This window comes from Centropristis striata, chromosome 7 (assembly GCF_030273125.1).
Source record: "Centropristis striata isolate RG_2023a ecotype Rhode Island chromosome 7, C.striata_1.0, whole genome shotgun sequence".
Taxonomy (NCBI): domain Eukaryota; kingdom Metazoa; phylum Chordata; class Actinopteri; order Perciformes; family Serranidae; genus Centropristis; species Centropristis striata.
In genome coordinates, this window is record NC_081523.1 from 1,491,386 (window position 1) to 1,515,796 (window position 24,411).

General features: G+C 32.8%; 1 protein-coding gene across 1 annotated transcript in view; it reads right to left on the reverse strand.

The window, feature by feature from the left end:
- The window catches only part of antxr2a (ANTXR cell adhesion molecule 2a), a 171,650-nt gene that overhangs the window by 123,860 nt on the left and 23,379 nt on the right, over positions 1-24,411 (reverse strand). The window contains exons 6-9 of the mRNA XM_059336436.1: positions 23,148-23,216; positions 18,887-18,967; positions 5,941-6,001; positions 2,863-2,958 (exon numbers count right to left, since the gene is read on the reverse strand). Coding sequence (XP_059192419.1) covers positions 2,863-2,958; positions 5,941-6,001; positions 18,887-18,967; positions 23,148-23,216 — 307 coding nt within the window. The remainder of the gene's footprint in view (positions 1-2,862; positions 2,959-5,940; positions 6,002-18,886; positions 18,968-23,147; positions 23,217-24,411) is intronic.

Genomic DNA, 24,411 nt, shown 5'->3' on the forward strand with positions numbered 1-24,411 from the left:
TTTTAAGTAATTTATTTTTTTTCTTTCATTTTATGTCTATTTTTGGGTAATTGTGTCTTTTTTAATAATTTTGTGTTTTTTTATAATTTTGTGTCTTTTAAATAATTTTGTGTCTTTTATTAATAATTTTAGTGGGTTTTTTTCATCATTTTGTGTCTTTTTTAAGTAATTTATTTTTTTTCTTTCATTTTATGTCTATTTTTGGGTAATTGTGTCTTTTTTAATAATTTTGTGTTTTTTTTATAATTTTGTGTTTTTTTTAATAATTTTGTGTCTTTTTTGATCATTTTGTGTCTTTTTTTGGTAATTCTGTGTATTTTTTGGTCATTTTGTGTCATTTTTGTTATTTTGTGTCTTTTAAAATAATTTTGTGTTTTTTTTAAATAATTTTGTGTCTTTTTTAAATAATTTTGTGTTTTTTTTTTTAAATCATTTTGTGTCTTTTTTGATCATTTTGTGTCTTTTTAAAGTAATTTAGTTTTTTTGTGTCATTTCATGTCTTTTTTGGTAATTTTTCTGTCTTTTTTTTAGTAATTTTGTGTCTTTTGATTATTTTGTGTCTTTTTTTAAGTAATTTAGTTTTTTTCCGTCATTTTATGTCTTTTTCGGTAATTCTGTGGCTTTTTTGGGTAATTGTGTCTTTTAATAATTTTGTTTCTTTTTTTAATAATTTTGTGTCTTTTTTTAATAATTTTGTGTCTTTTTTTAGTAATTTTGTGTCTTTTTTTAATAATTTGTCTTTTTTAGTAATTTTGTGTCTTTTTAAGTAATTTCGTTTTTTTTCTGTCATTTTGTGTCTTTTTTTTTAGTAATATGGTGTCGCTAGATTGGTCTCCAGTCGCTTTAATCTGTGAATTTATCCCCTAAATGTAACAATCATAAAAAGTTAGAAACTAACTTGAAGTCCTGCTTCAATAAGAGTCAGAGAGGAAACATGGCTGCAGATATTTAGTGGAATTAGAAGCTACTTGAACAGAGATAGAGTATATTATGATTATGATGAAGAACACAGTTTCTTGCTGCTGTTTGCATGTAAACTTCCTCATCTCTGTTTCTAAATTAGGACGCTATGAACTGTGGGTAATCCCCTTCAGAAACATGACATTTTAGCTGCTCTAATGACTTTGATGTTTGATAAATCTGGTATGAAAGCTTCTTCTTCTTTAGTTCCTGTGAACATAACGGCTGATGACTAACAGGGACGATGCTGCTCTTCATTTTGGAGCTTTTTCTTAATTATAACCAAGAGAAATCTTTAACTTGAGGTCTGAATTCAGCCCACATGGGGCAGTTTACTCATCCAGCTCGTATCTAGCGAGCTGCCAGAGAACAGAGATATTAAATATCATGTAAATATTCACTCCTGCATTAACAAACCTCCTGTTTTTGTCAGAGCCACCTCACAGCGACAGAGTAAACTGAGTTTAGGCTTCTGCACAAACACCAACAACTTGTCTCTCTTTGCTTTACTGGCTCTTGTTGTCCTGCAGGATTTATGATTTATTTATCGTCAAAACAACAGAAACACAAACTCCACGTTGACTGTTTTAACAGGCAGACATTTGGCTGCAGAGCTGCTTCAGAGAACCTGCAGGAACCAGGAACCAGAACCAGATCAGGTCTGGTTTCATCCTGCTGCTGCTGCACATTACTGCACTAGTATTTATGTATGTATGTTGTATATATAATATATATTCAGCTATTTATATAATAAGAGTTTGATTTAAGAGCTGAAAAAGGAAAAAAGGAAGGAAGAATAGAAGGAAAGATGAAAGGATAAAAGGAAAGAAGGTAAGAAGGGAGGAAAAAAGGAAAAAGGGAAGGAAAAAAGAAAGGAAGGAAGGAAAAAAGGAACAAAATAAGGAAGGAAGGAAAAAGGAAGAATAGAAGGAAAGAAGGACTGATAAAAGGAAAGAAGGAAGGAAAGAAGGAAAAAAGGAAAGAAGGAAGAAAAGGAAGGAAAGAAGGAAAAAAGGAAGAAAAGGGAGGAAAGAAGGAAGGAAAGAAGGAAAAAGGGAATGAAAGAAGGAAGGAAGGAAGGAAGGGAGGGATGGATGAAGGAAAGAAGGAAGAAAGAGAAGGAAAAAAGAAAGGAAGGAAGGAAAAAAAGAAGAATAGAAGGAAAGAAGGACAGATAAAAGGAAGGAAAGAAAGAAAGAAGGAAGGAAGAAAAGGAAGACAAGGAGGAAAGAAGGAAAAAGGAAGTAAAAACCCTCTCTCGAGCATCTGGATGAATCTATAAAGTGAATATGAATGGATGAATGAATGAATGAATGAATGGATGGATGGATGGATGAATGAATGAATGAATGAATGAATGAATGAATGAATGAATGAATGAGTATAAATCAGCATCAGCTCCAGACTGAGTGACTGCGTGACTCACTGATGGTTTGTTGAATGAATGAATGAATGAATGAATGGATGAATGAATGAATGAATGAATGAATGAATGAATGAATGAATGGATGAATGGATGAATGAATGAATGAATGAATGAATGAATGAATGAATGAATGAATGAGTATAAATCAGCAGCAGCTCAGACTGAGTGACTCAGTGACTCACTGATGGTTTGCTGAATGAATGAATGAATGAATGAACATAAAGCTGCAGCAGCTCCAGACTGAGTGACTGACTGAGTGACTCACTGATGGTTTGTTGAATGAATGAATGAATGAATGAATGAATGAGTGAATGAATGAATGAATGAATGAATGGATGAATGAATGAATGAATGAATGAGTGAATGAATGAATGAACGGATGAATGAATGAATGAGTGAGTGAGTGAGTGAATGAATGAATGAATGAATGAGTGAATGAATGAATGAATGAATGAATGAATGAGTGAGTGACTCACTGATGGTCTGCTGGTCGATCAGGAAGCTGCAGACGACGCCTTCGTTGGTTCGACCGAGAGAGAAACCGTTTCCTCTCAGCACGATGTCGAAGGATTCTGAGGAGGAAACACACACACTGACATCACACACACAACACCAACACACACTATATATAGACACTTTATATACACAACACACACAGAATATAGACACTATAGAGACACCAGCATTCAACACACAGAACACTTCTGTGTGTTGTTGTTGTTGTTGTTGTTGTTTTTTGGCAAAATGTAAAATGAGACAAACACTAAATATCGATTCTTGGTGGTCATGAATCAGATCAGAGGTTCAGATTTTCCTTTATTGTCATTGCAGAGTAACAAGTAGTAGGACAATGAAATTAGTCATCAACCCGTCCAAATGTATACTTAAAACACACACACACATATAATATGACAGAGATGGACAGGACAGGGAGACAGAGATGAAGGAAAAGAGGAAACATAGAAATCTATGAAAAAAACCTGATATAATATCGCCACGCAAAATATCGCGGTAATACGCTGTATCGATTTTTTCCCCACACCTCTGATAATTATAAACGAGTGCTCAAAAGTTTGGGGCCACCCAGAAAATGTCTGTGTTGTTGGGGTTTTTTCGGCAAAATTCAAAATAAGAGTTTTTTTCTGTGATTTTTGACAGAAATATCACAATTTTAAGCTTCGTTTTGGTAACTTTTGATTATCAGAATCAGAATAATTTGAATTCATATACAAGAAGTTTGATATGGTTTACTGGTGAAAAAGAACAAACAAGTACTTTGAGTAACCGATGATGCGTTCAAGGACCAGCAGAAAGATCAGATTTCTATGATATTGCCTATTTTTACAGTTTCTTTCTACAATAAAGGCTGGACTTTTGGTGCTTTTCAAAAGAAAATATACACTAGCATTCAAAAGTTTGGGGTCACCCAGAAAATGTCTGTGTGTTGGGTTTATTTTGGCAAAATTCAAAATAAGAGTTTTTTTCTGTGATTTTTGACAGAAATATCACAATTTTAAGCTTCGTTTTGGTAACTTTTGATCATCAGAATAATTTGAATTCACATAGAAGAAGTTTGCTGTGGTTTACTGGTGCAAAAGTACCAAATATAAATATAGATTAAGGAAACAAGTACTTTAATTACTGATGATGCGTTCAAGGACCAGCAGAAAGATCAGATTTCTATGATAATGCCCATTTTTACAGTTTCTTTCTACAATAAAGGCTGAACTTTTGGTGCTTTTTTAAAGAAAACATACGCTAGCATTCAAAAGTTTGGGGTCATCCAGAAAACTTCTGTGTTGTTTCCCATGAAAACAAACTGTTGTATTCATGAAATCAGTTACAAAATAAATCAAAAATACAGTAAAGACATTGACATGTCTATATATATATATATATATATATATATATATATATATATAGAGACATGGTTATGATATTTATTAAACTTCAACAACAATGTCTGAGCATAATCTATATGACTTTCTTTCAATCTTTTTTTTATTTTTCTAAAAACTTCCACTTTAAGGTGAAATGCCTAAATAATGATATATAATCTGTTTTAAGAGCTGCAGGATAAGAAGGAAATACATTCTGTTCCTAATGATATTTCTATATAAACAGGAAGTTAAATGTTTATTCTTTATGTTGTCTCTTGTGTATCTTGTGTTGTGATTTGAACAGCTGGACCAAACTCCATCAGGAGACTCTTCAACATGTCTCCTCCTACAGACGGAGAGTTTGACTTAAATGTGGATATATTTCTGTTTGTTATTAACAACCGGGGGGTCAAAAAACACTCATGAACAGGAGAAATCAGGAGAAAAAAGAGAGACAAAATACTTCAAACTTTAGTTTTTTTCATGAAATCCTGGAACCCTTCATGTCTTTATTCCTCTAAAACTTGGAAACTAGAATAAAAACTTGACTCTTTAAAGCTCATAACTGGTGTTTGAACATGATATTATCTGTGATGGATGGTAACAAGAAGACATTGCTTTATTTTGAAGGAGCATAAAAGTTGTGAACCTGATTTAGGAGGAGAAAAAAGAGCAAAAAGTGAAATCATGTCTGAGGGTGGAGGATAGAACTTGTTTTTTCCTTTACCAGGCTGCTAGTCTATAACTATTACACCTGGTTTAATTGAAGTGGGGTAGCTTTTTAACATTTTGCTGCAAAATAAAGCAAAGATGCATGACTTAGACTCAGTTTAGAGCACACTAGATGAGATTTTCGGGGTCGTGCAATTGTCAGAATTCTAAAAAAAAAAAACATATTTTTCATGCATATATTTAAATGCATGCTTTAATAAAAGTGATAATGTATTTAAATCATCCTCAAGGAGAATAAATCTAAAATGCATATTTGAGTTCCAAACCCAGAGGTCATGAACAGGATGAATCAGGGTCACGAGATGATTAAAAAGAGAGACAAAATACTTCAAACTTTAGTTTTTTCATGAAATACTGGATCCCTTCATGTCTTTATTCCTCTAAAACTTTGATACTAGAAGAAAAACTTGACTCTTTAATGCTCATAACTGGTGTTTGAACATAATAGGATAAAAAAGTGCAAAATGTGAAATAATTTCTGAGCAAAAAAGAAAAAAAAACTAAAACAGACCTTTCACTTTAAGGTGCAATTCCTAAATAATGATATAGAATATGTTTTAAGAGCTGCAGGATAAGAAGGAAATACTATTATATTTCTATATAACCAGGAAGTAAAATGTTTAATCCTTTGTTTTTTTCATGAAATGCTGGATCCCTTCATGTCTTTATTCCTCTAAAACTTTGAAACGAGAAGAAAATCTTTGAAACTAGAATAAAAACATGACTCTTTAAAGCTCATAACTGGTGTTTGAACATGATATTATCTGTGATGGATGGTAACAAGGAGACGTTGTTTCATTTTGAAGGAGCATAAAAGTTGAGAACCTGATTTAGGAGGAGAAAAAAGAGCAACAGACTGATTCATCTTCCTGATTCCTCTTGGAAAGACGTCCTGAGTCCAGTAAAAAGAAGGATTCGTGCAGAAAAGGAGCTAAAACTCACCGTTGACACAGACACTGGAGGGCTCCACGCTCAGGATCTCGGTGCAGGAGCGCTTTAATATCTGCAGGACGAGAGAAAAGAGGAATGAAATGGGTCCATTATGACTGGAGGGCCCAGAATAAATACATCAAGTCCTGGCCGTTATCGCCTCTGTCAAGTTTAGAAAACAGATTAGAGTTCAACACCTGAGAAACGTCTCGCCGTGATCCACGCCTGGCGGCTAAACGGAGACACGGCGAGGAGGAGCGGCAGGCAGCTGTGTCAGCCTTTATGGGGAAATTATGCAAGAATATTCCATCTCTCGCTGGTATTAAAAAGCTCCGGGATGCTGCATTATCATATAAAGAGGCTCCTGTGTCTCTCCGCGGAGATTCAATAAATCAACACAGGACAAACTATGCAAATCCCACAACACCTGCAAACATGTCTTTTTTTGTAATTTTGTGTCTTTTTTGGTCATTTTGTGTCTTTTTTGGTCATTTTGTGTCTTTTTTGGTCATTTTGTGTCTTTTTTATTAATTTTGTGTCTTTTTTTAGTAATTTAGTGTCTTTTTGGTCATTTTGTGTCTTTTTTTGTAATTTTGTGTCTTTTTTTTGTAATTTTGTGTCTTTTTTATTAATTTTATGTCTTTTTTTGGTCATTTTGTGTCTTTTTTTTTTAGTAATTTTGTGTCTTTTTTTTTTGTAATTTTGTGTCTTTTTTTTTAGTAATTTTGTGTCTTTTTTATTAATTTTATGTCTTTTTTTGGTCATTTTGTGTCTTTTTTTAGTAATTTTGTGTCTTTTTTATTAATTTTATGTCTTTTTTTGGTCATTTAGTGTCTTTTTTTGTAATTTTGTGTCTTTTTGGTCATTTTGTGTCTTTTTGGTCATTTTGTGTCTTTTGTTGTAATTTTGTGTCTTTTTTTAGTAATTTTGAGTCTTTTTTATTAATTTTATGTCTTTTTTTGGTCATTTTGTGTCTTTTTTTTTTTAGTAATTTTGTGTCTTTTTTCAGTCATTTTGTGTCTTTTTTTAGTAATTTAGTATCTTTTTTTGGTCATTTTGTGTCTCTTTTTTTAGTAATTTTGTGTCTTTTTTCAGTCATCTTGTGTCTTTTTTTAGTAATTTAGTGTCTTTTTTGTAATTTTGTGTCTTTTTTTAGTAATTTTGTGTCTTTTTTATTAATTTTATGTCTTTTTTTGGTCATTTTGTGTCTTTTTTTTGTAATTTTGTGTCTTTTTTCAGTCATTTTGTGCCTTTTTTTAGTAATTTAGTGTCTTTTTTTGTAATTTTGTGTCTTTTTGGGTCATTTTGTGTCTTTTTTTAAGTGATTAAGTGTTTTTTTCAGACATTTTGTGTCTTTTTTTAGTAATTTTGTGTCTTTTTTATTAATTTTATGTCTTTTTTTGGTCATTTTGTGTCTCTTTTTTTAGTAATTTTGTGTCTTTTTTCAGTCATTTTGTGTCTTTTTTTAGTAATTTAGTGTCTTTTTTTGTAATTTTGTGTCTTTTTGGTCATTTTGTGTCTTTTTGGTCATTTTGTGTCTTTTGTTGTAATTTTGTGTCTTTTTTTAGTAATTTTGAGTCTTTTTTATTAATTTTATGTCTTTTTTTGGTCATTTTGTGTCTTTTTTTTTTTAGTAATTTTGTGTCTTTTTTCAGTCATTTTGTGTCTTTTTTTAGTAATTTAGTGTCTTTTTTTGTAATTTAGTGTCTTTTTTATTAATTTTATGTCTTTTTTTGGTCATTTTGTGTCTCTTTTTTTAGTAATTTTGTGTCTTTTTTCAGTCATCTTGTGTCTTTTTTTAGTAATTTAGTGTCTTTTTTGTAATTTTGTGTCTTTTTTTAGTAATTTTGTGTCTTTTTTATTAATTTTATGTCTTTTTTTGGTCATTTTGTGTCTTTTTTTTGTAATTTTGTGTCTTTTTTCAGTCATTTTGTGCCTTTTTTTAGTAATTTAGTGTCTTTTTTTGTAATTTTGTGTCTTTTTGGTCATTTTGTGTCTTTTTTTGTAATTTTGTGTCTTTTTTAGTCATTTAGTGTCTTTTTTTAGTAATTTAGTGTCTTTTTTTGTAATTTTGTGTCTTTTTGGTCATTTTGTGTCTTTTTTTGTAATTTTGTGTCTATTTTTAGTAATTTTGTGTCTTTTTTATTAATTTTATGTCTTTTTTTGGTCATTTTGTGTCTTTTTTTAGTAATTTAGTGTCTTTTTTTGTAATTTTGTGACTTTTTGGTCATTTTGTGTCTTTTTTAAGTAATTTAGTGTCTTTTTTTGTTGTGGTTTTGTGTCTTTTTTTGGTCATTTTAAGTCTTTTTACTGTAATTCTGTGTCTTTTTAATAATTTTGTGTCTTTTTGGTCATTTTATGTCTTTTTACTGTAATTTTGTGTCTTTTTCATTAATTTTGTGTCTTTTTTTGGTCATTTTGTGTCTTTTTTAAGTAATTTTGTAGCTATTTTGTAATTTTGTGTCTTTTTGGTCATTTTATGTCTTTTTACTGTAATTCTGTGTCTTTTTTATTAATTTTGTGTCTTTCTGGTCATTTTATGTCTTTTTACTGTAATTCTGTGTCTTTTTTATTAATTTTGTGTCTTTTTGGTCATTTTGTATCTATTTTGTAATTTTGTGTCTTTTTAGGGTCATTTAAGACACAAAATTACAAAAAAAAAAGACACAAATGACCAAAAAAAGACAAAAAATGACTGAAAAAACACAAAATTACAAAAAAAAAGACACAAAATGACAAAAAAATCCATCTCTGGTTGGTATTAAAAAGCTCCGGGATGCTGCATTATCATATAAAGAGGCTCCTGTGTCTCTCCGCTGAGATTCAATAAATCAACACAGGACAAACTATGCAAATCCCACAACACAGTGGGTAAAAAGAAGCATATTAACGGCGATACGGGACACTTGAACCTTTCATTTGATGTTGGCGGAGGCTTCAGTCTGAGCGGGGAGAGGGAAGTGTTTACAGCGGCCTTATTAAAGATGATGGTTTGATATGGAGCCGTTAAAAGGGGAGCGGGTTGGAGATGACAGCTGGGAGGAGGAAGATCTGCTGCTGCTCCTCTGTGCCACTATTTTCCCCGTCTAATTACTTCCTTGGCACTGGCCGAGGAAAAGGAGGAGAGGAAGAAAAAAAACAGTGAGTGTTTGGCTGCCGGAGATGAAAACCACATCGTTCTCCCGTTAACGCTTCTGCTGCAAACATGAGGAATTTGAGGGGAAACAAGCAGCATTTTAAATATGATGAAACATGATTTTAACCCATAAGAACACAACAGTAATTATGTCATTTTTTTTTATAATTTTGTGTCTTTTTTTGGTCATTTTGTGTCTTTTTTTTGTAATTTTGTGTCTTTTTTAAGTAATTTAGTGTTTTTTTTCAGTCATTTTGTGTCTTTTTTTGTAATTTTGTGTCATTTTTGGGCAATTTTGTGTATTTTTTAAGTATTTTTTTTTTTCTGTCATGCTTTTTAACCTATAAGAACACAACTGTAATTTGTGTCTTTTTTTAGTAATTTTGTGTCTTTCTTGCATCTTTTTTGGTCATTTTGTGTATTTTTTAAGTAATTTAGTTTTTTTCTGTCATGCTTTTTAACCCATAAGAACACAACAGTAATTTGTGTCTTTTTTGTAATTTTGTGTCTTTTTTTGTAATTTTGTGCCCTTTTTAAGTAATTTTGTGTATTTTTTGGTAATTTTGTGTCTCTTTTTGTAATTTTGTGTATTTTTGGGGGGAATTTTATGTCTTTTTTGGCCATTTCATGTCGTTTTTGTAATTTTGTGTCTTTTTGGCAATTTTGTGTCTTTTTTTGGTCATTTTGTGTCTTTTTTCAGTAATTTTATGTCTTTTTTAGTAATTTTGTGTCTTTTTTTAGTAATTTTGTATCTTTTTTGAAATTTTGTGTCTTTTTAGGGTCATTTAAGACACAAAAATACAAAAAAAGACACAAAATGATAAAAAAAAAAAAAGACAAAAAATGACTGAAAAAACACAAAATTTCAAAAAAAGACCAAAAAATTATTCGAGAAAGACACAAAATTACTAAAAAAAAAAAAAAAGACGCAAAATAATTAAAAAAAGACACAAAATTATTTTTTTTTTAAAGACAAAAAATGACCAAAAAAAGACACAAAATGACATTACATCACATTTCCACATTATTTAGTAGGAAGAGTTGACACTTCTGTTGAATTTACAGAAAAACTTCAGGTTTTAGGGGCTGATTTTAAAATCACCAATTAGAGGTTTTACAGGCAGTTTTTACAGCCGTTTTAGGCCTAAATGGGTTAAAAAAAAAAAAAAAAAAACACAAATTTACCATAAAAAGACACAAAATTATCAAAAAAAGACACAGAATTACCAAAAAAGAGACTTCCAGGAATTTTTTCCAGCCGTTTTAGGCCTAAATGTGTTAAATAAAGGTTGAATAAAAATGAATAAAATAATTCTCTGAGGCTAGTAGACCTCCATGAATGACTTTACTTTGGTTGAAGTCAAACAGCAGCTCTTCATCTCTGTGGGATCTAGTGACAAACATGATTTACAGGCTGCAGGAGGAAGAGGAGGAAGAGGAGGAAGAGGAGGAAGAGGAGGCAGAGGAGGAAGAGGAGGAAGAGGAGGAAGAGCTGAAGGTCCTGAGGAGATCTCCGCCAGCGCTCTGACTGCTGCTAAAAAGCAGCATTTAAATATGATGAAACATGTTTTTAACCCATAAGAACACAACAGTAATCTGTGTCTTTGTTTTAAGTCATTTTCTATCTCTTTTTTTTGTAATTTTGTGTCATTTTTGGGCAATTTTGCATCTTTTTTTGGTCATTTTGTGTCTTTTTTTGGTCATTTTGTGTCTTTTTTTGGTCATTTTGTGTCTTTTTTAAGTAATTTTGGTGGGTTTTTTTCAGTAATTTTGTGTCTTTTTTGTGATTTTGTGTCATTTTTGGGCAATTTTGCATCTTTTTTGGTCATTTTGTGTTTTTTTTAAGTAATTTAGTTTTTTCTGTCATTTTGTGTCTTTTTTTTTAGTAATTTTGTGTCTTTTTGTAATTTAGTGTCATTTTTGGGCAATTTTGCGTCTTTTTTGGTCATTTTGTGTATCTTTTAAGTAATTTAGTTTTTTTCTGTCATGCTTTTTAACCCATAAGAACACAACAGTAATTTCTGTCTTCTTTTTTTGTAATTTTGTGTCTTTTTTTTGGCAATTTTCTCTCTTTCTCTTTTCCAAAAGAGACCTGCAGCCAAGAAAACAGCATAAAAAGTGACAAGTTACAACATTTAAACACAGTAAACTCTATGGAGTCTCATAGGGCTATTTTATCCATTTCTGAATCCTTTTCGTGTCTTTGTAAGTCATTTTGTGTCTTTTTTTAGTCATTTTGTGTCTTCTTTTAGTTATTTTGTGTCTTGTGTTGGTCATTTTGTGTCATTTTGTGTCTTTTTTTAGTCATTTTGTGTCTTTTTTTAGTTATTTTGTGTCTTGTTTTGGTCATTTTGTCTTTTTTTGGTAATTTAGTGTCTTTTTGTGTTCATTTTGTGTCTTTTTTTGTAATTTTGTATCTTTTTTGGTCATTTTGTGTCTTTTTTAAGTAATTTAGTTTTTTTCTGTCATTTTGTGTCTTTTTTTTTAGTCATTTTGTGGGTTTTTTGGTCATTTTGTGTCTTTTAAGTAACAACACGGCTTCTTTGAGCGTCCAAGAGCTGATAACGATGTGGCCACTTTGCAATTTGGGGTTTTTCCCAAAAGGCCTGCAGCTCAGACAACAAAGGCCGAGCGTAGAGGAGCACAGAGGAGGAAAAAAACACAAGAAATGACCGAACAAGGTGCAGAAACTTTGCACGAGCTGTTTGTGTGCGTCCCGTCTCTCCACTCGGGGCGGATCCTGCAGCAAAAGGCTGCACAGATGATCTCAAATCCTCAGAAATCCAAGAGAGGAGCGAGGAGGCCAAGTAGCAGGAATCCAGTCTTACTAATCAGAGAGGAATGCTGCACGGTTCATTTGGATGCTGCAAGCGTCACAGAGCTCACAGCCTCAGAAAGAGAGGGAGAGATGAGCTGCTTTCAGGATATTCTCACACAGAAATATAGAAATTAATGACTTTAATGGCTTGTGAACACGTCTGTGTGCTCGCTCTCAGAATAAAAAATGTTCTTAGCTCAGCACAAACACATCAGAAGCATATTTACTTCTGATTATAAATAATCAAACCCACCCTTCAGGAGGCTTTCAACTTGTTTCATGTTAATTAATAAAAGCTGGACTCACAGTATTCAAGGATAGAACTTGTTTTTTCCTTCATCAGGCTGCTAGTCATGATTCCTCATGATGCTTTAGAATGATCAGCAACTATTACACCTGCTTTCAATCAAGTGGGCATTTTTTAATGGCTTTTTAACATTTGGCTGCAAAAACAGGAAAGATGCATCACTTAGGCTTAGTTTAGAGCATTCTAGATGAGATTTGGGGTTCATGCAATTGTCGTAATTCTAAAAAAAAACATATTTTTCATGCATGCATTTAAATATATGCATTAAAGAAATGTTTTTTTTTAGAATTCAAATAATTGCATGAACCCCAAATGTCACCTAGTGTGCTCTAAACTAAGTCTAAGTGATGCAGCTTTCCTGTTTTTTGCAGCAAAATGATTTATTATGTTGCTTTCACCGTGAGTGTTCAGTAAAGGAGGGTTTAAAACTCCTGCTGTCTCAAAGAAATGTCAAAGTTGGTGCAGAATATCTCAAAATGCCAAATGTGCATTCTAAATTTCTTCTACTTGAGGATGATTTAAATAGATTATCACTTTTATCAAAGTATGCATTTAATTATATGCAAGTGCACAATTCAGAATTCATTGCATGAACCCCAAACGTCATCTATTGTGCTCCAAATTGAGTCTATGTGATACAAATTTCTTGTGTTTTGCAGCAAAATGATAAAAATGTTTCTGTTGTGTGATCCAAAGTACAACAACTCTGATTTATTATGTTGTTTTTTAACGTGAGTGTTCAGTAAAGGAGGGAGAATATCTGTGACTCAAACATGCATTTTAAATTTCTTCTTCTTGAGGATGATTTAAACACGTTATCACTTTTATTAAAGCATGCATTTAATGCATTTAACTATATGCATAACAAATGTAATTTTTCTAGACACCAAATGTCATCTAGGTGCTCTAACTTTCCTGTATTTTGCAGCAAAATGATTTATTTTGTTGCTTGTAACATGAGTGTTCAGTAAAGGAGGGTTTGAAACTGGTGCAGAATATCTCAAAATGCCAAATATGCATTCTAAATGCCTTCTACCTGACAATCATTTAAATAGATTATCACTTTTATTATTGGCAGTGATTTAAATAACATTTCTCTGAGACAGCAGGAGTTTTAAACCCTCCTTTACTGAACACTCATGTTAAAAGCAACATAATAAATCAGAGTTGTTGTATTTTGAATCACACAACAGGAACATTTTTATCATTTTGCTGCAAAAAACAGGAAAGCTGCATCACTTAGAGTCAATTTAAAGAAGCTTAGATGACATTTGGGGTTCATGCAATTGTTGGAAATTTAAAAAAACATATATTTTTCATGCACATATTTAAATGCATGCTCTTATAAAAGTGATAATCAATTCAAATCATTGTGAAGGAGAAGAAATGTAGAATGCATATTTGTAATATGAGATATTCTGCAGCGACTTTGACATTTCTCTGAGGCAGCAGGAGTTTCTACTGTACACTCGTGTTAGAAGCAACATAATAAATCATGCTTGTTGTCCTTTGGATCACACAACAGAAACATTTTTATCATTTTGCTGCAAAAAACAGGAAAGATGAGGAAAAAAAAAGAGCAAAATGTGAAATAATTTCTGAGGGTGGAGGATAGAACTTGTTTTTTCCTTTACCAGGCTGCTTGTTTAATTGAAGTGGGGTTGCTTTTTAACATTTTGCTGCAAAATAAAGCAAAGATGCATCACTTAGACTCAGTTTAGAGCACACTAGATGACATAATGGGGTTGTGCGATTGTTGGAAATTTAAAAAAACATATATTTTTCATGCATGTATTTAAATTCATGCTTTAATAAAAGTGATAATGTGTTCAAATCACCGTCAAGTAAAAGAAATTTTAAATGCATATTTGTAATATGAGATATTCTGCAGCGACTTTGACATTTCTCTGAGACAGCAGGAGTTTCTACTGTACACTCACGTTAAAAGCAACATAATAAATAATTTTGCTGCAAAATAAAGGAAAGATGCATCACTTAGACTTAGTTTAGAGCATCTTAGGTGACATTCTGGGGTTGTGCAATTGTCCAAATTCTCAAAAAAACATATATTTTTCATGCACATATTTAAATGCATGCTCTTATAAACGTGATAATCTATTTAAATCATTGTGAAGGAGAAGAAATTAAGAATGCATATTTGGATATTTTGAACCAACTTTGACATTTCTCTGAGACAGCAGGAGTTTTAAACCCTCCTTTACTGAACACTCATGTTAAAAGCAACATAATAAATCAGAGTTGTTGTACTTTGGATCACACAACAGAAACATTTTTATCATTTTGCTGCAAAAAACAGGAAAGCTGCATTACTTAGGTGTTGGAATTCTAAAAAAAAAACATACATTTTTCATGCAAATATTTCAATGCATGCTCTAATAAACGTGATAATCTATTTAAATCATTGTGAAGGAGAAGAAATGTAGAATGCATATTTGTAATATGAGATATTCTGCAGCGACTTTGACATTTCTCTGAGGCAGCAGGAGTTTCTACTGTACTCTGGTGTTAGAAGCAACATAATAAATCATGCTTGTTGTCCTTTGGATCAGAGAGCAGAAAGAAGCCCCGCCCTTTGGCTGCGAGCGGCTCCAGCTGCAGGTCTGACAGTCGGTCTAGTCCCGAACACTGCCGGCCTTGTCGGCTCGGACACACAGATGTTGGTCCAGAGCAGGTCAGGGGTCCCTGCCGGGCCCCGCCGGCCTCACAGTCATGTCACTAAAAACCCATGTTGCCATACAAACCCCCGCCTTGGCTGACAGCGCTCAGCTCAGAGCTGCAGCAAATGGAAAGTATCACTAATTGGCTGGCAGCGGGCGGCCAGGCTGCAGGGACACTCGCTCTGAACGCTGTTTAAGGGACTCTAAAGCTCTGACAGATACTCTCTGATTACAGCACCACAACATGCATTTAAAGCTGCCTTTCATTCTCTATTTACTCCAGAATAAAAGCATTAATTGTGCTGAAGCGCCGCTGCTGCTGCTGCTGCAGAGTTTGACACAATAAAAACAGTGTGAAGACGAAGTCACATGGACCGACTGTCACTGATTCTCCGTCTGCAAACACAACCAGCGCTTTATTTCCAGACGTTTTCCATTCAGCCGAGCAGGAAGTAAGCTCAGGTTTTGCTCTAATTTGTGACCAACTTCAGTGAATCAAAGGCAGGAAATCTGTTCCGTGTTTCCACCTTTAATTATTCCTAAAATAAGGAAAAACTTTGTGCATTTTGTGTGTTTAAAATTGACTTAATAGTCTCAAACATGAAACCATGATTCCACATGATGCTTTAGAATAATCAGCAGCTATTACACCTGGTTTCAATGAAGTGGGGTTGCAGTTTTTTAATAGCTTTTTAACATTTTGCTGCAAAATAAAGCAAAGATGCATCACTTAGACTCAGTTTAGAGCAGCTTAGAGGAGATTTGGGGTTCATGCACTTGTTGGAAATTTTAAAAAAGCATATATTTTTCATGCATATATTTAAATGCATGCTCTTATAGAATTGATAATGTGTTTAAATCATCCTCAAGGAGAAGAAATTAAAAATGCACATTTAGCATTTTGAGATATTCTGCACCAACTTTGACATTTCTTTGAGACAGAAGGCATTTTTTCATGCATATATTTAAATGCATGCTTTAATAAAAGTAAAAAATGTATTTAAATCATCATCAAAGGCAGGAAATCTGTTCCATGTTAACACCTTTAATTATTCCTAAAGTCAGGGAAAACTTTGTGCATTTTTTCTGTTTAAAATGTACTTAATAGTCTCAAACATCAAACCATGATTCCTCATGATGCTTTATAATAATCAGCAACTATTACACCTGGTTTCAATGACGTGAGGTTGCAGTTTTTTAATAGCTTTTTAACATTTTGCTGCAAAATAAAGCAAAGATGCATCACTTAGACTCAGTTTAGAGCACACTAGATGACATTCGGGTTTGTGCAATTGTCTCAATTCTATAAAAAGCATATATTTTTCATGCATATATTTAAATGCATGCTCTTATAGAATTGATAATGTGTTTAAATCATCCTCAAGGAGAAGAAATTTAAAATGCACATTTAGCATTTTGAGATATTCTGCACCAACTTTGACATTTCTTTGACACAGCAGGAGCTTCAAACCCTCCTTTACTGAACACTCACGTTAAAAGCAATTGCAATGCATGTGCAATTGTCGGAAAATTCTAAGAAAACATATTTTTCATGCACACTAGATGACATTTGGGGTTGTGCTATTATTTGAATTCTAAAAAAACATGCATATATTTAAATGCATGCTCTTATAAAAGTGAAAAATGTATTTAAATCACCATCAAAGGCAGGAAATCTGTTCCATGTTACCACCTTTAATTATTCCTAAAATCAGGAAAAACTTTGTGCATTTTGTGTGTTTAAAATCAACTTAATAGTCTCAAACATCAAACCATGATTCCTCATGATGCTTTATAATAATCAGCAACTATTACACCTGGTTTCAATTAACATTTTGCTGCAAAATAAAGGGAAGATGCATGACTAAGAGCACTCTAGAAGACATTCAGGGGTCGTGCAATTGTCAGAATTCTAAAAAAACAACATATATTTCAAATCAAATCAAAATTACTTTATGTATCCCTGAGGGGAAATTCAGTAAAACACATCTTTTTCATGCACAAATTTAAATGCATGCTCTTATATAATTGATAATCTATTTAAATCATCCTCAAGGAGAAGAAATTTAAAATGCATATTTGGCATTTTGAGATATTCTGCACCAACTTTGATATTTCTTTGAGACAGCAGGAGTTTTAAACCCTCTTTTACTGAACACTCACGTTAAAAGCAACATAATAAATCAGAGTTGTTGTACTTTGGATCACACAACAGAAATATTTTATCATTTTGCTGAAAAAAACAGGAAAGCTGCATCACTTAGACTCAGACTAGAGCACACTAGATGACATTTAGGGTCTTGCAATTATTTGAATTCTAAAAAAACATATTTTTTCATGCATATATTTAAATGCATGCTTTAATACAAGTAAAAAATGTATTTAAATCATCCTCAAAGGCAGGAAATCTGTTCCATGTTACCACCTTTAATTATTCCTAAAGTCAGGAAAAACTTTGTGCATTTTGTGTGTTTAAAACTGATTTAATAGTCTCAAACATCAAACCATGATTCCTCATGATGCTTTATAATAATCAGCAACTATTACACCTGGTTTAAATTAACATTTTGCTGCAAAATAAAGGGAAGATGCATGACTTTAGACATTTCTTTGAGACAGCAGGAGTTTAAAAGCAATTGCAATACATGTGCAATCGTCGGAATTCTAAGAAAACATATATTTTTCATGCATATATTTAAATTTCATGCATATATTTTTAAAAAATTTAATGAAAGTGAAAAATGTATTTAAATCATCATCAAAGGCAGGAAATCTGTTCCATGTTACCACCTTTAATTATTCCTAAAATCAGGAGAAACTTTGTGCATTTTGTGTGTTTAAAAAATCGACTTAATAGTCTCAAACATGAAACCATGATTCCTCATGATGCTTTATAATGAAGTTAGGTTGCATTTTTTAATAGCTTTTTAACATTTTGCTGCAAAATAAAGGAAAGATGCATCACGTAGACACAGTTTAGATCACACTAGATGACATTTGGGGGTTGTGCAATTGTCCAAATTCTCAAAGAAACACATAATTTTCATGCATATATTTAAATGCATGCTTTAATAAAAGTGATAATTTGTTTAAATCATCCTCAAGTAGAAGAAATTTAAAATGCATATTTGGCATTTTTTGAGATATTCTGCACCAACTTTGACATTTCATTGTCGGAATTCTAAGAAAACATATATTTTTCATGCATATATTTAAATGCATACTTAAATAAAAGTGAAAAATGTATTTAAATCATCATCAAAGGCAGGAAATCTGTTCCATGTTACCACCTTTAATTATTCCTAAAATCAGGAAAAACTTTGTGCATTTTATGTCTTTAAAATCAACTTAATAGTCTCAAACATCAAACCTTGATTATTCATGATGCTTTATAATGACGTGAGGTTGCATTTTTTAATAGCTTTTTAACATTTTGCTGCAAAATAAAGGGAAGATGCATCACTTAGACTCAGTTTAGAGCACCTTAGGTGACATTTTGAGCTCGTGCAATTGTCCAAATTCTCAAAGAAATATATATTTTTCATGCATATATTTAAATGCATGCTCTTATTAAAGTGATAATTTATTTAAATCATTGTGAAGGAGAAGAAATGTAGAATGCATATTTGGAATACAAGATATTTTGCACAAACTTTGACATTTCTTTTAGACAGCAGAAGTTCTAAACCCTCCTTTACTGAACACTCACGTTAAAAAAACAACATAATAAATCTAGACACTAGATGACATTTAGGGTCTTGCAATTATTTGAATTCTAAAAAAACATATTTTTTCATGCATATATTTAAATGCATGCTCTTATAAAAGTGATGTATGTAAATCAAATTAAAATCAGGAGAAACTTTGTGCATTTTGTGTGTTAGAACTGATTTAATAGTCTCAAACATGAAACCTGAGCAGTCTGAATGCAGTCCAGCAACACACACACACACACACTGATGCACACACACACACCGATGCACACACACACACACACACAGAGAAGTAGGCGAACTTACAGAGTTGACGATGCCTTTGAGTGCGTGGAAGCCATCTTTGACAGGAAACACTTGGTCCTTGGTGTCGGCGATATCAGCGAGCTGCCGGTCAGATCAGAGGAAACATTTACAACGTTTAGATTTGATTAAAACGCTGCTTTCTTTCTTTCTTTCTTTCTTTCTTTCTTTCTTTCTTTCTTTCTTCTTCCCTCTTTCTGACGGAGCGGAGTCTTTGCCTGGTGTGTGTGTGTGTCGGCAGGAGGAACGTAGCAGATGGCATGACTGTGGCAAACACTTTGCTCAACCATCAAAAAAAAAATCACTGCAACACAAACTGGGAGCAATATTGCCTTTGTTTTTGACTTAATAAGTGCTTATCACAGGATTGTTACCAATGGTTACAGAGACACTCTGCAGACTTTATGTTGTGGGAATAATTAATAATCAGCTTCTCTCTTCTTGCTGATTAAATTAGTTGATTTCTGAACAGAGTGACGGGCCAAAAACTGATCCAGCAGCCAGCAGAAACCAAGCTTTCACACACAGTTTCTGCTCTAAACTGCACACCATGCAAATATTATAATAATAACAATATCATAGAGTTTAATGAGTGACAGTTAAATCTGAAAATCACATTGAGGCTGTATATATGTACACTTTATTTAACCAGGTTAAAAGTCTCGTTGAGATTAAAAAAATCTCTTTTCCAGAGAGACCTGCAGCCAAGAAAACAGCAGAAAAAGAGACAAGTTACAACATTTAAACACAGTAAACTCTATGGAGTCTTATAGGGCTATTCTGTCCATTTTCTAATCCCTTTCATGTCTTTTTGTGTCTTTTTTTAGTCATTTTGTGTCTTTTGGTCATTTTGTGTCCTTTTTTAGTCATTTTGTGTCTTTTTTTAGTTATTTTGTGTCTTTTTTTGGTCATTTTGTGTCTTTTTTTAGTCATTTTGTGTCTTTTTTAGTTATTTTGTGTCTTTTTTTATTCATTTTGTGTCTTGTTTGTGTCATTTTGTGTCTTGTTGTGTCTTTTTTTTGTCATTTTGTGTCTTTTTTTTGTCATTTTGTGTCTTGTTTTGGTAATTTTGTTACTTTTTGTGTCTTTTTTTGTCATTTTGTGTCTTTTTTTTGTCATTTTGTGTCTTGTTTTGGTAATTTTGTTACTTTTTGTGTCTTTTTTTTGTCATTTTTTGTCTTTTTTTGTCATTTTGTGTCTTTTTTTTAGTCATTTAGTGTCTTGTTTTGGTCATTTTGTGTCTTTTTGTGTCTTTTTTTGGTCATTTTGTGTCTGTGTTGTGTCTTTTTTTAGTTATTTTGTGTCTTGTTTTGGTCATTTTGTGTCTTTTTGTGTCTTTTTTGTTCATTTTGTGTCTTTTTGTGTCTTTTTTGGTCATTTTGTGTCTTTTTTTAGTTATTTTGTGTCTTTATTAGTTATTTTGTGTCTTGTTTTAGTCATTTTGTGTCATTCTGTTACAGATGTTACAATGGTTACAGAGACACTCTGCAGACTTTATGTTGTGGGAATAATTAATAATCAGCTTCTCTCTTCTTGCTGATTAAATTAGTTGATTTCTGAACAGAGTGACGGGCCAAAAACTGATCCAGCAGCCAGCAGAAACCAAGCTTTCACACACAGTTTCTATCTAAACTGCACACCATGAAAATATTCAGAGAGTTATTGGAATATTTAACAGATTTGTAGTTTTTTGTGACCTCCAACGCCGGACAGACAGAAAGAACTCCCAGTGAGCTCCGGACACACGGGAATATTGTGATTTTTATCAGGATATTTGTGAAGAATTATGAGACTGAAGCCAACTGAAGTTTTTACACTTTTACACTTTAACTCTGGCTTGTTAGATTGTTGCTGAGAACTTCAGAGAACCACAAGCAGATTTATAAAACACATGGTCGCTGAGAGAGATTACACTACATTAAATATCAGAGAATTCACCATTAATATCTGAAACTAATGGAGCAGAACTAGATGATGGAGGAAACGTTTTCTGTTAATGGTTGCACATTTTTAATTGTTTTGGTAATATTATTGGTATTCAAAGGGAACAACCACTGTTTGGTTATCTGATAAATGAAGACAAAGCAACAAAAAAAGTATTAAAAATAAACAGTGAAAGGCTGGTGCACATTAAAATTTTAAAAATTACATTTTTCATTTTGGACCATTATCATTGTGTCCAAACATGTTGGAAAGCTAATGGGGAACCAATTACAATCATCTGGGATCTGGAGAAAAGTTGTTTAGTTTGTTGTTTTTACACTAATATGCATTAGATCAGGGGTCTCAAACTCAAATTACCTGGAGGCTGCTAGAGGAAGTTCCACAATGACCAAAAAAATACACAAAATGACTGAAAAAAATAAATTACTTAAAAAAAGACACAAAAGGATAAAAAAAAGACACAAAATTACTTTAAAAAAGACACAAAATGACACTCAAATTACTCAAATTACCTGGGGGCCGCTAGAGGAAGTTTCACAATGACCCAAAAAAGACACAAAATGACAGAAAAAAAATAAATTACTTAAAAAAGACACAAAATTACCAAAAAATACATAAAATGACAGAAAAAAAAAATTACTTAAAAAAAGACACAAAATGATAAAAAAGACACAGAATTACCAAAAAAAGACCCAAAATGACCAATAAAAGTAACTAGAAAATTTCCTCTGGGTAAATAGTGAAAGGGCCACGGGGGCTACTGCCGGTGTGTGTACACTATGATGAGATTCTTCAGAGATTTCAAACTATGCCCTTTAACCTCAAAATGTGTGTGTGTGTGAGAAACATGTATGTGGAGGAGTGTGCGCGCATTTGTGTGTGTGTGTGTGTGTGTGTGTGTGTAGCGAAAATCGCATAAAGTTACCTGTGTGTGTGTGTGTGTGCGTGTTTGAGGAGTGTGCGCACTTACGCGCGTGCGTGTGTGTGTGTGTGTGTGTGTGTGTGTGTGTGTGTGTGTGTGTGTATCTGTAACTGTAATCACATCAAAGATCAAAGGCAATCAACAGAATTAACTGACACCTGTTAAAGTTCCAAAAGAGTGACAGCAGCCAGAGGTGGACAGACTGGAATTTCTGGCCTCGAACAGAAAGCATTTTTGGCAAAACCATAATACCTATCATTGATCCGACTTCACTTTGAGCGTCCTGAGTTCTTCCTGAACGTCTACATGTTTTTTTTTTTCAGAAAAATGAAAAAATAGCTTTGTTAGAGCGATCTAAAAAAATTGTTACATCTCCCTTTTTCAGAAATCTTCCTGTGTTTTTAATATGGGAGCCAATGAGGCTGTTGGTGGTGTTGGTGGATCATCTGTGTGTCCTACGCCCAAACTATAACTCTGACAGCTTTACCAGAGGATTGTGAGGGAGAAGACTAATTTTCCTACGTTTCTATGTATAAATTATTTCTGTAGAGTGGAATTTGCGGCCTGGAGCGCAGTTTTCAAATGTATTTTTTGACAGTTTTTTCTCTCCCTCTACACTCTGGTGATGATGTCACACACTGTGACACGAACATTCCGTGCAATACACACCCATTATAATCTCAGAATTTCTCCAAAAATGATCATGGTCATTGAACAGGGATTGATAAAAAACTACATGACCTATCGAAACGTGGATTAATACACCGATACACAAGACTTGTGTCTACTGTTTAGAGTTTAAATGGAGTCTCTAGGTGAAATTATGCCGGAGAAGTAGACGTTTAAAAATCTCCAATTATTGTTCTTTTTCGCTCATTTTTTGTCGGCCGTCCCATTCATTTCAATGCAAAATTTTGGGCAGTTCTTCGCAACTTACGTCGCGAAAAATTTGCATGAGCTGTGGCCTAAAGCGACCCGGGTGCTGCAGCTAAACCTGATTATGTTTGTGAATAACCTTTATTAATAAACTAAACCATCTTCTCATCTCTGCAGCGAACCAGGAAGCCAGAAATCAAACTAAACCTGAAGTTTCATGCTGCAGAAACGTCCTGATAAAGAGATTTTCTCTCTGGCAGCAGCAGGTTTTTACCTTTTTCTGCTGAAAAAAACCACTAAAACACGCAGGAGAACATGTGGGAAGAGGATTAAGCTGCTGGAGCCTTTTTATTGATATCAGAGTCATATTGTGGAGGATTTTCCAGCAGGTAAGAGCGCTCTGCTACACGTGTTTACCTTTTGTTGACTCTGGTCCAACAGAACGTCTAATCGTCTGCATCGTTCTCTGACAGACGTCATTTAATGTTTTCCTGCTGCAGATTAAGATCGAAGCTTTCTTACCTGCTGCTCGTCGAAGTCCTTGATACCAACACAGTAAACACGGGCGCCATATTTCCTCGCCTCTTCAGCCTGCAGAGCAACAAACACATGATGAGCAACAGGTCAGACGGAGAGAAAAGGACTGAATGGAGAGGAAAAACATGAATCAATCAATAAATATGTCAATATTTAGCTGTTGGAGCTTCACTGGGCTGATTGATGAAGACACAAAATGACTTAAAATAGACACAGAATGACCAAAAAAGACACAAAATGACCCAAAAAAGACACAAAATGACTGAAGAAAAAAAACTAAATTACTTAAAAAAGACACAAAATGACCAAAAAAAGACACAAAATGACCAAAAAAAGACACAAAATGACCAAAAAAGACACAAAATGACCCAAAAAAGACACAAAATGAAAAAACTAAATTACTTAAAAAAGACACAAAATTATTTAAAAAAAGACACAAAATGACTGAAAAAAAATAAATTACTCAAAAAAGACACAAAATGACCAAAGAAGACACAAAATGAACAAAAAAAGACACAAAATGACTTAAAAAAGACACAAAATGACTTAAAAAAGACACAAAATGACTTAAAAAAGACACAAAATGACCAAAATGACTTAAAAAAGACACAAAATGACCCAAAAAAGACACAAAACGACTGAAAAAAAAAAAAATTACTCAAAAAAGACACAAAATGACCGAAGAAGACACAAAATGAACAAAAAAAGACACAAAATGACGATGCAAAAGATGCAACAGGTCGGACAGAAAGAAAAGGACTGAATGTAGAGGAAAAACATGAAGGAATCAATAAATATGTCAATATTTAGCTGTTGGAGCTTCACTGGGCTGATTGATAAAGCAGATTTCCATTCATTCTTTCATTTAAAACCTTTATTTTGTAAATCAAAAGCACCTATTTCGAATAATTATTTACTAAGTAATGGATAAAATGAATGAAAACAAAAGAAATACAAAAAAGAAAATATTTACTAAATGATGGATAAAATAAATGACAAGAAAAGAAATACAAAAAAAGAAAAGTACATTTCCAGAAACTTTCCATGGGAAGTTAAACTGGGAAATTTTTGGAAATATTCCAAATCGGAAACTTTCCATGGTAATTATGGAAATCATAACCACTGTGAATCAATTTTTTTAAATCTAAATAATGAAGAAAATTATTTTTTTTTAAAAGGATTTAAAATAAACAACTTTTTCCAAAAGTTTGTGGCAGACTTAGATGCACATTTTCACAAATTTAAATTT